The 13,539-nt window shown below is 37.4% G+C and overlaps 1 protein-coding gene across 1 annotated transcript in view; it reads right to left on the bottom strand.

The window, feature by feature from the left end:
* The window catches only part of muc2.1 (mucin 2.1), a 50,274-nt gene that overhangs the window by 24,532 nt on the left and 12,203 nt on the right, over positions 1-13,539 (bottom strand). Inside the window, exons 16-28 of the mRNA XM_060914552.1 lie at positions 11,439-11,694; positions 11,295-11,344; positions 11,029-11,129; positions 8,786-8,937; positions 8,408-8,546; positions 8,090-8,194; positions 7,216-7,395; positions 6,847-7,086; positions 6,588-6,744; positions 3,680-3,808; positions 3,312-3,456; positions 3,164-3,207; positions 73-2,198 (exon numbers count right to left, since the gene is read on the bottom strand). Of these exons, the coding sequence (XP_060770535.1) occupies positions 73-2,198; positions 3,164-3,207; positions 3,312-3,456; positions 3,680-3,808; positions 6,588-6,744; positions 6,847-7,086; positions 7,216-7,395; positions 8,090-8,194; positions 8,408-8,546; positions 8,786-8,937; positions 11,029-11,129; positions 11,295-11,344; positions 11,439-11,694 (3,824 nt within the window). The remainder of the gene's footprint in view (positions 1-72; positions 2,199-3,163; positions 3,208-3,311; positions 3,457-3,679; positions 3,809-6,587; positions 6,745-6,846; positions 7,087-7,215; positions 7,396-8,089; positions 8,195-8,407; positions 8,547-8,785; positions 8,938-11,028; positions 11,130-11,294; positions 11,345-11,438; positions 11,695-13,539) is intronic.

The following is a 13,539-nucleotide window of genomic DNA, read 5'->3' as shown; positions in this document are numbered from 1 at the left end:
CACTGGAGTAGTTGTTGCTTTAGTTGTTGTTCCAGGGGTAGATGTGGTCTCAGTTTGAGTTGTTGTACTGACTTCCCCTGATGTAGTTGATCCAGGTGTTGTTGTTGTCGTCACTGGAGTAGTTGTTGCTTTAGTTGTTGTTCCAGGGGTAGTTGTGGTCTCAGTTTGAGTTGTTGTACTGATTTCCACAGTTGTCGTTGATATAGGCGTTTTTGTTGTTGTTGTTGTCATCGTCACTGGAGTAGTTGTTGCTTTAGTTGTTGTTCCAGGGGTAGATGTGGTCTCAGTTTGAGTTGTACTGATTTCCACAGTTGTCGTTGATACAGGTGTTGTTGTTGTTGTCACTGGAGTAGTTGTTGCTTTAGTTGTTGTTCCAGGGGTAGATGTGGTCTCAGTTTGAGTTGTTGTACTGATTTGCCCTGTTGTAGTTGATAAAGGTGTTGTTGTAGTCGTCACTGGAGTAGTTGTTGCTTTAGTTGTTGTTCCAGGGGTAGATGTGGTCTCAGTTTGAGTTGTTGTACTGACTTCCCCTGACGTAGTTGATCCAGGTGTTGTTGTTGTTGTTGTTGTTGTTGTCGTCGTCACTGGAGTAGTTGTTGCTTTAGTTGTTGTTCCAGGGGTAGATGTGGTCTCAGTTTGAGTTGTTGTACTAATTTCCACAGTTGTCGTTGATACAGGTGTTGTTGTTGTTGTTGTCACTGGAGTAGTTGTTGCTTTAGTTGTTGTTCCAGGGGTAGATGTGGTCTCAGTTTGAGTTGTTGTACTGATTTGCCCTGTTGTAGTTGATAAAGGTGTTGTTGTTGTCGTCACTGGAGTAGTTGTTGCTTTAGTTGTTGTTCCAGGGGTAGATGTGGTCTCAGTTTGAGTTGTTGTACTGACTTCCCCTGATGTAGTTGATCCAGGTGTTGTTGTTGTCGTCACTGGAGTAGTTGTTGCTTTAGTTGTTGTTCCAGGGGTAGATGTGGTCTCAGTTTGAGTTGTTGTACTGACTTCCCCTGATGTAGTTGATCCAGGTGTTGTTGTTGTCGTCACTGGAGTAGTTGTTGCTTTAGTTGTTGTTCCAGGGGTAGTTGTGGTCTCAGTTTGAGTTGTTGTACTGATTTCCACAGTTGTCGTTGATATAGGTGTTGTTGTTGTTGTTGTTGTTGTTGTTGTCGTCGTCACTGGAGTAGTTGTTGCTTTAGTTGTTGTTCCAGGGGTAGATGTGGTCTCAGTTTGAGTTGTTGTACTGATTTCCACAGTTGTCGTTGATACAGGTGTTGTTGTTGTTGTTGTTGTTGTCACTGGAGTAGTTGTTGCTTTAGTTGTTGTTCCAGGGGTAGATGTGGTCTCAGTTTGAGTTGTTGTACTGATTTGCCCTGTTGTAGTTGATCCAGGTGTTGTTGTTGCTGTTGTTGTTGTCACTGGAGTAGTTGTTGCTTTAGTTGTTGTTCCAGGGGTAGATGTGGTCTCAGTTTGAGTTGTTGTACTCAATTCCCCTGTTGTCGTTGATAAAGGTGTTGTTGTTGCTGTTGTTGTTTCATTTCGACATTCACAACACCATACTTGAATTTCATAATTAAAACATTTGTATGGGCGTTCTGTCTGTTTACTCTTTTCACACACTAAACCAAATGAAACATTGCACTGCACAACCTGACCTGTTTCTTGTACAAACTGTTCAAATGTCATATGAGGATCTTTCACAGATCTGCAATTGATGGCTTCTGGACGTTCGCATATCTCACTTCCATTATTTTTTATATTTTCATAGGTTTCTAAATCATCTCCTCCTTTCATTGGGTCAGAGACATTGAACCATTTAGACCATTTACATTCAGCGATGCATGATGTAGTTGTAGGAGGTTCAGTCGTCGATGTTGGCTCAGTTTGAGTTGTTTTACTGACTTCCTCTGTTGTAGTTGATACAGGTGTTGTTGTTGCTGTTGTTGTTGTTGTCACTGGAGTAGTTGTTGCTTTAGTTGTTGTTCCAAGGGTAGATGTGGTCTCAGTTTGAGTTGTTGTACTGGCTTCACCTTTTGTCGTTGATACAGCTGTTGTTGTTGGTGGTGGTGGTGTTGTGGTAGTACCACAGGGGTACCGGTCCTCAATGACAGTGCCATTTATGCATGTAGCATTGTAACATGTTCCCATGTTGTCCGTTCCATTGTATATGGAATCAGTATCATTATATGCTGTTCCATTGTAAACGCAGCATCCTTTAAGAAACAAACATTTATTCAGTATTATCACTGATGGAATTACTCAATTAATTAATCTTCATTCAAATAAAGCATTGACTAGCTATATCATATGTGTCCTATCTTCTTGGGTGCACTTTACAACAAATTCTTCATGACCTTGGTGCATGTGTTTAGCTCCCCTACCCAGCTCATATTTCACAAGAGTGAGACAATTAACACAACAAAATTGGAATTACACTCAGTAAAAAATAATAGGAACCTAAGGACGATAGCTAAATTTAGCATTTAGCTGTTTGTTCTCAGATTATTGCAATGCATGTATATCACAGTTATTTGGTATGCTAGTCTTAAGTGACTTAAAGTAGCATAAATCAGGCAGTTTTGACTCAGTTATGGCTCAGTTGTTGAGGCTCTGGACTACTGATCAGAAGGACTTGAATTCAACCACTGGCCCTTGAGTAAGGCCATTATAAATGCCATATCATGGCTGAACCTGCACTCTGGCCATCGCTGTCTAACAAGTTAAGATCTATGGGGAAAATATATAATAATTTCACTGTATTGTGATAGTATAATGTAGCATATGTATACTTGTTTATGTATACTTGTATATCATGAAATCCAACAAAGCGAGACGAGTAAGATCAGATAAATATATAGAAACAAAGAATATTGTTCCCCTAAATGCCACTTGTGCTACCATGTGAGCTTTTCAAAGTGAGGTATTATTTTTAGCATAGTTGTTTAAAATCACATGAGTAATGTCATGGCAGTGAACAACCTAATAAATACATTTAATCTTTTGTGTGTTGCAAAGCATTTTGTTTACAGTGCTAATGAATCTGAACGTATCTGAACAAAAACTGCAAAAACCTTTCAATTACTGTACATTCTCATGTCCTCGTAATATGTAACAATAACATGATTGTCTCTGTGTGACAAAGATAGGGCACCATGTATGGTTTTCTGTATGTGCTTACCAGTTTTGGTTACACATACTTCTGTTCCATTTTTATCACAATGACTGAAAAAAAAAATCAAGAATATACAATTTATATACATTCAGCGGAGTCAGTGGATGCATTCTCATACAGAGTTAAATGTTATAGAATTAGTTGTTGGTCATACCATGATTGGCATGGTATTTCAGTTGGTATTTCCTCCCCAGGCTTATACTCAGTGCCATTTTTGTAGCATGTAGGACATATCACAACGCAAGTCTGAGTTGCCTCATCAAAAATAGGCTTGTCCTCTGGACATGTGGGATAACACCCTGTTTAAAAAAAAAAAGACTTTTAACATAGTGTATCCTGATTTTTCCTTGCTTTAACACAAACTATTTGTATGATATGGCCTTGAGCCTTTTGAGTCAGGTTAGAGCAAGGAAAAAGAGCAGGAATTATGTTGGAATTGGTAGCAAGCATCACTGTTTCAAAAGCAAATCATACAGACAGAGAGAGTATAGTATAAACAATCAGGACTGGATGTAGACTCACCCTCTACATTAGGTAAAGAGTTGTTGCAGATGCCTTGAGTATTGAGGCAGGTTTTGTAGCATGGTGTGTGACAGGGACTGTAGTGCCATGTGCAATCAAACTGGTGATTGTAGTAGTCACAGAACACAGCTTTTCCATGGAAAGTTACACACATACAAATCAATTTAGCATCCCAATAAGGAGTTGGTAAAGCTTAATCTGTGTACAGCTTAGTGATGTGGTATACTCCCCTGGATTCATGGTTTACTTCTTTTGATATAAATGTATAAAATGTAACTGTTTATTCCATTGTAAAATACAATTGTGAGTTTTAGGTTTCTGTTTAGGACTGTTTCCAAAGAATGCAAAACACTGTTTCTTGATCTTTATTCTTTCGTGTTTTTAAAACCATGTGCAGAGGTAAATGTATGAAAAATATGGAAAGTAAATACAGTTGTTTATAAACTACTTAAATGCGGCACAAAAGTTAAATGGTCTATATAGAGACTAAGCATTGAAAACATCTCTGTGACCTTTCAGTATATGGTATTAAGTTACAACCCCAAATCAAAAAAAAGTTGGGACAAGATGTTGAAATTGAAATTATATCTGAAACTGAAAACAATCATCTTTGACTTGTATTGCACTCAAAACAATACAACAGCACATTATTTGATGTTTGACCTCATGAAATAAACACATTTCAATTTTGATTACTGCAACATGTTTAAAAAAGTTGGAACGGCGAAGCATTTACCACTTTATAATATTGTCATTCCTTCTCACAACACTCAAAAGATGTTTAGGGACTGAAGACACCAAGTGATGAAGTGTTTCAGGTATTATTTTGTCCCATTCTTCCTGCAAACAGGTTTTAAGGTTGTCATAGTACGACACACATTAGGACAGTACGGGGTCGTCATTGTCGCATTTTTCATTTCAAAATTCACCACACATACTTGATTGGGGACAGAGGGGACAGGTACCCTCTTCTTCCACAGCCATGCCTTTGTAATGTGTGCAGGATGTGGTTTTGCATTGCCTTGGTGAAATATCCCTGGAAAAGATGTTGTCTTGAAGGCAACATATGTTGCTCCAAAATCTCAATGTGCTTTTCTGCATTAAAGCTAGATGGCCTTTTGATTTCATAAAATCAGTGAAATTTAGTTCCCTCTGAAATTTGGTCATTGTGATATATGTTTATTTCTGTAATATCTCATAAAATATCAGGCCATTCTGTGGCTGGGAAGTTATTTAATTTGAGGGGATTCCTGAACAAATAAAATGCATGAAATTGCTTGCTTCGCGCAGTCAAGCAGACAGAAGAAGTCCATGTGCACATGTGCAGGTTTACCTTCTTCTTCTTTTGGGTTTTACGGCAGCTGGCATCCACAGTGTTGCATTACTGCCATCTACAGGTTTACCTAGACTGTGCACTGACAGTTACATCATTCTGTCATGAAACAAACAGCTGATCACACCGAGGTGCGTTTCCTTTCCTTTGCAACATAACATCTTTTCTTCTCGCTTTCTGTTACACTAGTCAGTCTTTCATGTTTCATTTGCACACTCATGCCCTCCATTTTTCTCTCCTGTTTCAAATTGTATCCCACAATGCCTTGCACGAACAGGGAATGCCCACCATGTGATGCATGATGTAGTATCTTGAATTGGGTCATGATAAAGCAGGGAAAAAAAGCTGAGAATTTAGGGCCACGTGGCCATAAATTCATTAATTGTTCTATTTAAAAAATAATAATATTAAAATTGGAAGTCTGTGATTTGAATTCTGTAGCTTTTGTTCCACAAAGCAAAAATAATTGGGTGTTATGGAAAATTCTTTTTATGACCTGCACTTGAAAAATCTGAAAGGCAGTCTACTGTTAATGCTGCCATCACAGAAGTGTAAGTTACCTTTGCCAAGGGCACTGACACAACCCTGTACCATGACAGACCCTGGCTTTTGGACTTGTTGCTGCTAACAGTCTGGATCCAGAACAAATGGTACCCATTTCTTCCAAATAGACCTGAAATACTGATTCGTTTGACCACAATACACGTTTCTACTGTGTGATGGGCCATCCCAGATGCCTCAGAGCCCAGAGAAGTCAATGGTGCTTCTGGAAACAGTTTACCTAAGGCCTTTGCACATTAAAGTTTTAATTGGCATTCATGGATGCAACTCTGTATTGCAGAGCTTGACAAAGATTTGCCAAAGTAATTCCGAGCACATGTGGTTATATCAGCTACAGATGAATGACGGTTCTTGATGCAGTGCCATCTGCGAGATCGGAGATCACGGGTATTCAGCTTAGGCTTGCACCCTTGCCCTTTATGCATCGAAATTCCTCCCAATTCCTTGAATAGTTTAATGATATTATGCACCATAGAGGGTGAAATATCCAAATCCCTTCCTATCTTTCTTTGAGGAACATTCTTTTTAAACATTTCAATAATTTTCTCACATATTTGTGACAAACTGGAGATCCTCGACCCATCTTTACTCCTTAAAGACTAGGCCTTTCCTGGATATGGATATTGTACCCAAATCATGATTACAATCACCTGTTGACATCGCCTGTTTCAAATCACATCATTATTTAATTGTTTTACCTCATTACTAGCACTAAATTCTCCTGTCCCAACTTTTTTTGGAATGTGCTGCAGGCCTGAAATGCAGGAATTGATGTATATAAACAAATGAAATTAAGTTCACTCAACAAAACATGAAATATTTTGGGTTCATACTGTCTGCAATGGAATACCTGTCAAAGTAAATTTAGAAATCACTGCTTTCTTTTTTATTTGCTTTTTCTATACTGTTCCAATTTTTTCTGATTTGAGGTTGTACTAATAGAAGTCATTTATAAATGTGACATTCATCGCTGGATACATAGGTATTGGATATTATAAAGGAGAAGAGGCTTACGACAGATCTCTGGGGTTCTCCAGGCCACACAGACTCCTGCTTCATTACAGGCTTGTGCATAAGCTGCCACAGCAGTGCATAAACACTCACAGTCCCCACCAGTATCACATGAACATGAGTCTTTTACACAGTTTTCAAAATATGGGGTCCAAGCCACCTGCAAACATATATTCAACCAGATGTTTACATAATATCTAAGATTCTCCCACCTCACATTTTAAATAATGGCATTATAAAAATAAGCTTTGGGTGACTGTACCTTATTGTGGCAAGCTTTGAAAGTGTCAGATTTAATGATGCTGCACTGCAGTTTTGCCCAGGTGTAGCGGGTAGGTGTTTTAAAACACGGATCAAAGTCTGGCTTAGCATCTGGGCACTGGCTGAGTACTTTCCAGCTGTTTACAAACTGCAGAACATCAGAAACTTGCAGCAAGCTTTGAGTGGTAAAGTCATCTTTGCCATTTTCATTGTAGTTTCCGCACAATCCACAAACCTCTCCCTGGAAAGCAATTAGGTATATATCCAGCCTTACAAGTTGTGATCAGAATTATGTAGGTTACAAATTGTTCTTTGCTATTGTGATTTGTGAGTTAAAACAATTCAGTTTGGCTCAGTACTTTTGACTCACCATATGCTGGGGTTGAAGAATGATGCGGACTGTCGTTTTACGGTCCCACAACACTGTTAGGCCAATGTCAGATTCTATGACCAGGTAAAGACCCACATTTCTCTCAGTGTACTTAATAGATAGACCTGTTTCAAGCTCAATTTCTGTTATTTTACCATCCATCAATTGCAACTCTGTTTTCTGTTAAGATACAAACAAAACATAGTCTAAGTACAGCATGCATTTACCTAAATGCATAATTACATACCTTTACTTTGATGTCTTAATTAAAGTAATTTAATTGAAGTAATTCAAGTAGGTACACACAAAGAAATGCTGTGCAGCATAGATGCTTTCAAAAATAATGAAATTCAACATCTCTATATAAACAAATATAGTACATTATACTAAGAGCAGTAAACAGTAATAAACTAAACAAAGTCAGTATGTGCTGTCAATATGTGTCATCTCAGGCACAGTTTGTGAAGTTAGCTGGTAGATGTTTTGATCATCTTAAAGAATCAGCTACAGTCCTTCTGGAGACTATCACATCTGCGTCTTTTATTGATTGATTGATTGATTGATTGATTGATTGATTGATTGATTGATTGATTGATGCGAAACTCAGCAGCCTTCGGGGGGGGGGGGGGGGGGGTTGTCTCAAAAATGGTCTTTTATGTAGAACATTTGCTTTCTTTACTGACATACAAACATTCTTCTGTCATGTTTAATTTTTTTTAAGTTTGGAAATCTAAAATGTTTTATACTGACTCAAAAATGCACAGATCATAAAATAATCCTTTATCAGAAAATTTAACAAGTACTAAAAAAATGAGCGCCAAAGAGTTTTGCATTGTACTGTATAAGTTGTAATTGATTAATAATATGCTCTTACTCCCAATACAATTCGAACAGCTTTGGAACAAGTGGTCCCTGTTGTCCCACATGGTACATTCTCGGTGATCACATGAAATGTCCCCGTCTTATTTCCACACTTGTTCTTTAAAGCAGTAGAAACAAGTATTATTAGAAATACAAGAGTCCATATGGTTTCATATGACATCAGCTTATCCATGCATGTTGAATAGATTATTTGTCGATGACGATATTCTTCTGTGACCCTATGGTCAGCATTTCTAATCAGTGCATTGGACTGTTAAAAAAAATTACTGAAAGTGATAAAAGAAATTTTGCAAAGTGCAACATTAGATACCTGGAGAGCTATATAACTACAATCTCCACTAAAACCAAATATTTGCTTATCGAAAGTGTTGTAATGTCCACTGCCATAGATGGTGCAACTGCCAGGGCATTTTTTCTCGGTGCAATCCCACTCGCCACCTTTACAGGTGCTGGAAAATAATGAAACAGACAATTTAGACTTCTACTTATTATCATCATTTTTAACTATTTCGATATCACTAATTATTACTGAAACAGTTAATATAATAAAATGTACTATAAAGCAGACTCAAACAGGGTTGTGCATTCACACAGTACAGATATTTGCCGTAGCTTGTTTAAACTCATTTTAATACTGAAATAATATATCCAATATTTTAACACCTGAAGAATAAGATTACAAATGTACCATTTGTTACAGTGGTCTGTTATTTGAGAACCTGGAGCATAAAAGTAACTGTCATGTTTGCAAGGGCAATCATGCTCCTTAACACAGAAACCACGACCATCATCAAGCAGGTCTTCAGGACACTTGCATCCTGACTCACAGTCGGTGAGATACTGAAATGAGAAATGTGAAACAAAATGAAAAGATAAAACCATACTCTTAATTTAAAAAAAAACACATGTAAGTGATTCTACAGATTTTAGTCTGCTGACAACAGTTGACTGTTTGTGTGAATTGTGAATACAGTTGCTACCATTTGAATAAACTATAAGGCATCATGAATGTTTTGAAAAGTAAAGTGAAGAATAGTGTGCAAGCTAAGAATATGTATAAGCATAAATGGTACATTTCAATTATATAAAGAATTTTTCATTTCATGTTTGAGAAATATACTTAGAATATTTTTTTTCCTGTAATATGTAAATATCTAATGCATGTAATACCTTTTGAATTATACTTCACTATCCTGTAAGAAACTGCACGGAAATATACTTAAACAAAATTATATTTAATTGTCATATCAATTTAAGAGTATTGTTTAAAAATACACTTGAAAGCAATGTTATATTTTAGCTGTTTGTGAAATCCTCATATGAAATTGAAAGGACATTTGAATGCCCTCTCTTGTAAAAGAAAATGCATTTAAATGTCTTAAAAACACAATTACTGTGATAAATGCATGACACTTACTTGTACTAAATGTATTGTTTTGGAACAAAGTTAAATGGCAGTTAAGCTATGTTTAAATATATAAAATTCATTTAGTTGAGCTTTCAAGCGCTCCTTTTTCTCAAACAACCTATCTGCATTCAATTCATTCTGCATTATTATACTTGAAATACATTATAAATATACTATTGGGAGTATTGCTGCACACTGTACCAGTAAAAAGTTTGGACGCACCTTCTAATTCCATGTTTTTTTCTTTATTTTTATGAATTAAAAGTCACTTCAGATCTTAAAGTAATGATGGATGTTGTTTCTCTTTACTTAGTTGAGTGGTTCTTGACATATGGATTACTACAGTTGTGGAATAGGGCTATTTACTGTATTTATTATTATTTATTCTTTACTGTTTGATCTGAAATGCATTTTAAAAAAACAAGAAATTGCACTAATTAACTTTTGACGAGGCACGTGTGTTAACTGAAAAGCATTCCAAGTGACTGCCTCATGAAGCTAGTTAAGATAATGCCAATAGTGTGCAAAGCGTCATCAAGGTAAAAATTTCGCTTGTAAAAATTCTACCACGAAGACACTAATGCTTTATATGCGTTCTCTTCTAAAGTGGATCAGCTTGGAAAGGACTCAATTAGAAAGGACTAACACACTCCACAGTTACACAAAACTTATCCACACCGATGTGGTATGACATGAAGTGGATTATTTTCATACAGTCGTACAGGCCTGAGTTTCCCAAAAGCATCACAGCACAAAGATCATCGTTAAATGAGGGAGTAAGCAGCACAATGAAGACTCTCTCTGCTGGTTAAGACGCTCTTAGCATTAAGAGGCTTTTGGGAAACCCACCCCAGTCTGGTGTGTGTTGTTCCACTTATACCACAGCAATTTGCCAACAATTACAATGTTTCATTTATTAATCGTGGATTATAATTATAGTTTGAGTTAATGCTGTGGAACGTCCAAGAGACAAGTTATTTCTTGTTATCACTTACGTACAATATAGCTGTGATAAAGCTCACCAGCCTCTCTCTCTCTCTCAAAAAATGCTGCTTGACACTTTACCAATAAACCAGTAAGCGTAAGCTCCTTTGCCCAGATTTCCCATCTCCTAACAAAATGTTTTACTTTATTAAACAGTTTTTTCTTTAATCTGTCTATTAAGCTATTGTTCTTAGATTATGTGGACTGTCCACTGTACACGTTCTTGCGTTTGCCCTGTTACTGTAGAAACAATAAGATATTTGAAGGAGTGCATTATCATTAACCATTATCAATTGTTCATATTACAACAGCACAATTACTCTCGGAGCTGTGCTGTTATACAAAAATAACACACATCTTCTAACTAGTCCGACACGAGAATTCAAATGTACTGCATTATAGAATAACGTGTATCAAGTGAAAACTAGATTAATTTATTTTTTATGTAATAATGGCCAGTTTTTGGGAGCGCATTCTGACATTTGGACTCTCCTGTGGATAAGAAGAAAATACAAGCACAATATGTACGTGATACTCACACAATCAACGTTCTTTTGTGCGCATGTTGGTGCACACTCTAACCCATGCTGATCCGGCCCTGCAGTACTGCAGTTAAAGAAAGTCTTTGGAGCAACACACTCTGTGGGATACAGAGAGGGTTAAGAAGTATGCAAAATTTATATACTCATAAAGCATTTTATTAGCCCTATTTAAAACTAACTGATAGGATAAAGAATTCTGTCGGAATGTGTTCAGTTCATTCAATTCTGTCAACTTATTGTTGCGCAAAGGTAAATTTACTAACCATGAATAATATCCCACGACTGGCACTGAAGCTTTCCATTTTTACAAAGACTAAAAGAGCAGACACAGTACAGGGTTAAGTATTTGCTTTAACTGCACTGTATTTAATGCATGTCATGTTTCTGACTGACTGTTAACCACTTACCAGTGCTCATTTTTGATGTTGATTGACTTGCCAGGTTTAATGTGCTCTCCATTGTAATAGCAGGGGCATTTCTCTATAGGCACACAAACATCATTCTCACTCTTATAGAGCCCTTCTGGACAGGCACACCCATCCACGGGCACGTACTCAGTACTGCAGCCCTGACGTTCCAAGCTAAGGGAGTCACATGTGCGCTGGCATTGCTGAATCTTGTAGATGAAATCCTGTGACGCTGGGCAGCTTGTACTGTATTTATCTGTATTTGTAAGAGACATAAGGAAATAAGGTAAATATGTAAAATACGTTAAAAAATTGCTAATAGTATACAATATTGATTTAACCTCCTGAGACCCTGCATCCTCAGATGGGGCATTATATTTTATAAGTTAAAAAGCTTTCCAAGTGAAAACTTGGGTCTCAGAAGGCTCAAACATAGCTACTATTAACGAATAATACATTTATATACAGTATAGTGTCAGGAGTCTCAAGTCCCTCCCTGTTCTGCTCCTCCTCCCCCTTCCGCCCCCTGCCACAGATTCTGCCCGAACACCCCCCTGCCCTCCCTTCAGCATCTGACATCATGTCACGCTCACAGTTTCCCCTCCCCCCCAACACACACACACTCAACATTCATTAACACTGAACTCAGGGACTGCACATTTCACTTTACCTCGCTCATTTGCACTATTCCACACTACCTCACCTTAACAGCTATTAGTTTATTGTTTATACTGCTTATTTCATGTTTACCTGCTATACCTCAAGTGCCCTTGACTGTTATTTTATGTCCCTTTGCTCCAATTTATATGTGTGTATGTATGTGCATGTGTGTGTATATATATGTGTGTGTGTATGTATGTGTGTGTATGTATATGTGTGTGTGTATATATATATATATATATATATATATATATATATATATATATATATATATATATATATATATATATATATATATATATATATACCTGTGAGTGTTTAGTCTCTGTCTATTTCTTATCTAGAGTGTTTATACTGTTTATATTGTTTATTTCAGTTATTCTATTTTTATTTATTGCATTGCCTGTTTGCACCGTGGGTCAGAGAGGACTGAAATTTCATCTGTGCTGTATGTCAAGTATGTATAGCATATTTGACAATAAAGTTGACTTGACTTGACTAGTGTGTGTATATATAGAGTATCTCTCTCTCTCTCTCTCTGTCTTCTTCTTCTTGGCCACTCCCATTAAGGGTTGCCACAGTGGATGATCCATTTCCATCTCATCCTGTCTTCTGTATCTTCCTCTGTCACGCCAGCCACCTGCATGCCTTTCACCATGTCCATAAACCTTATCTTTAGCCTTCCTCCTTTCCTCTTGCCTGGCAGCTCCATTTTCAGCATCCTTCTCCCAATATACTCAGCATCTCTCCATCACTCATGTCCAAACCAATCCAATCCAATCCTCCCTTTCTTGCTTCATCTCCAAACTGTCCAACCCAAGCTGTCCCTCTAATATTTATTCCTAATCCTGTCCATACTCAACACACCCAATGCAAATCTTAACAACTTTCATTCTACCATCTCCAGCTCTGCTTATCTATCTGTCTGTCTACTAGCTATCTTTTCTGTAAGATACACCCACTGGCCACTTTATTAGGTACACCCATCCACCTGCTGTTTTATGCAGTTCTCTAATCAGCCAATCCCTTGACAGCAGCACAATGCATAAAATCATGCAGATACAAATCAAGAGCTTCAGTTAATGTTCACTTCAAACATTACAATGGAAAAAACTGTGATCTCTGTGACTTTCACTGTGGCATGGGTGTTGGTGCCAGATGGACCGGTTTGAGTATTTCAGAAACTGCTGATCTCCTGGGGTTTTCACACACAACAGTCTCTAGAGTTTACACAGAATGGTGCGAAAAATAAAAAAAATATTGAGTGAACGACAGTTCTGTGGGTGGAAAAACCTTGCTGATAAGAGAGGTCAGAGGAAAATGGCCAGATTGGTTTGAGCTGCCAGGAAGGATATCGTAACTCATATAATCACTCTTTACAACTGTGGTGAGCAGAAAAGCATCTCAGCATGCAACAGCAGAAGAACACATTGGGTTCCAC

The sequence above is a fragment of the Neoarius graeffei genome, chromosome 2, assembly GCF_027579695.1.
Source record: "Neoarius graeffei isolate fNeoGra1 chromosome 2, fNeoGra1.pri, whole genome shotgun sequence".
In the NCBI taxonomy this organism is placed as follows: Eukaryota; Metazoa; Chordata; class Actinopteri; order Siluriformes; family Ariidae; genus Neoarius; species Neoarius graeffei.
This window is presented reverse-complemented; position numbering and strand designations above follow the sequence as displayed.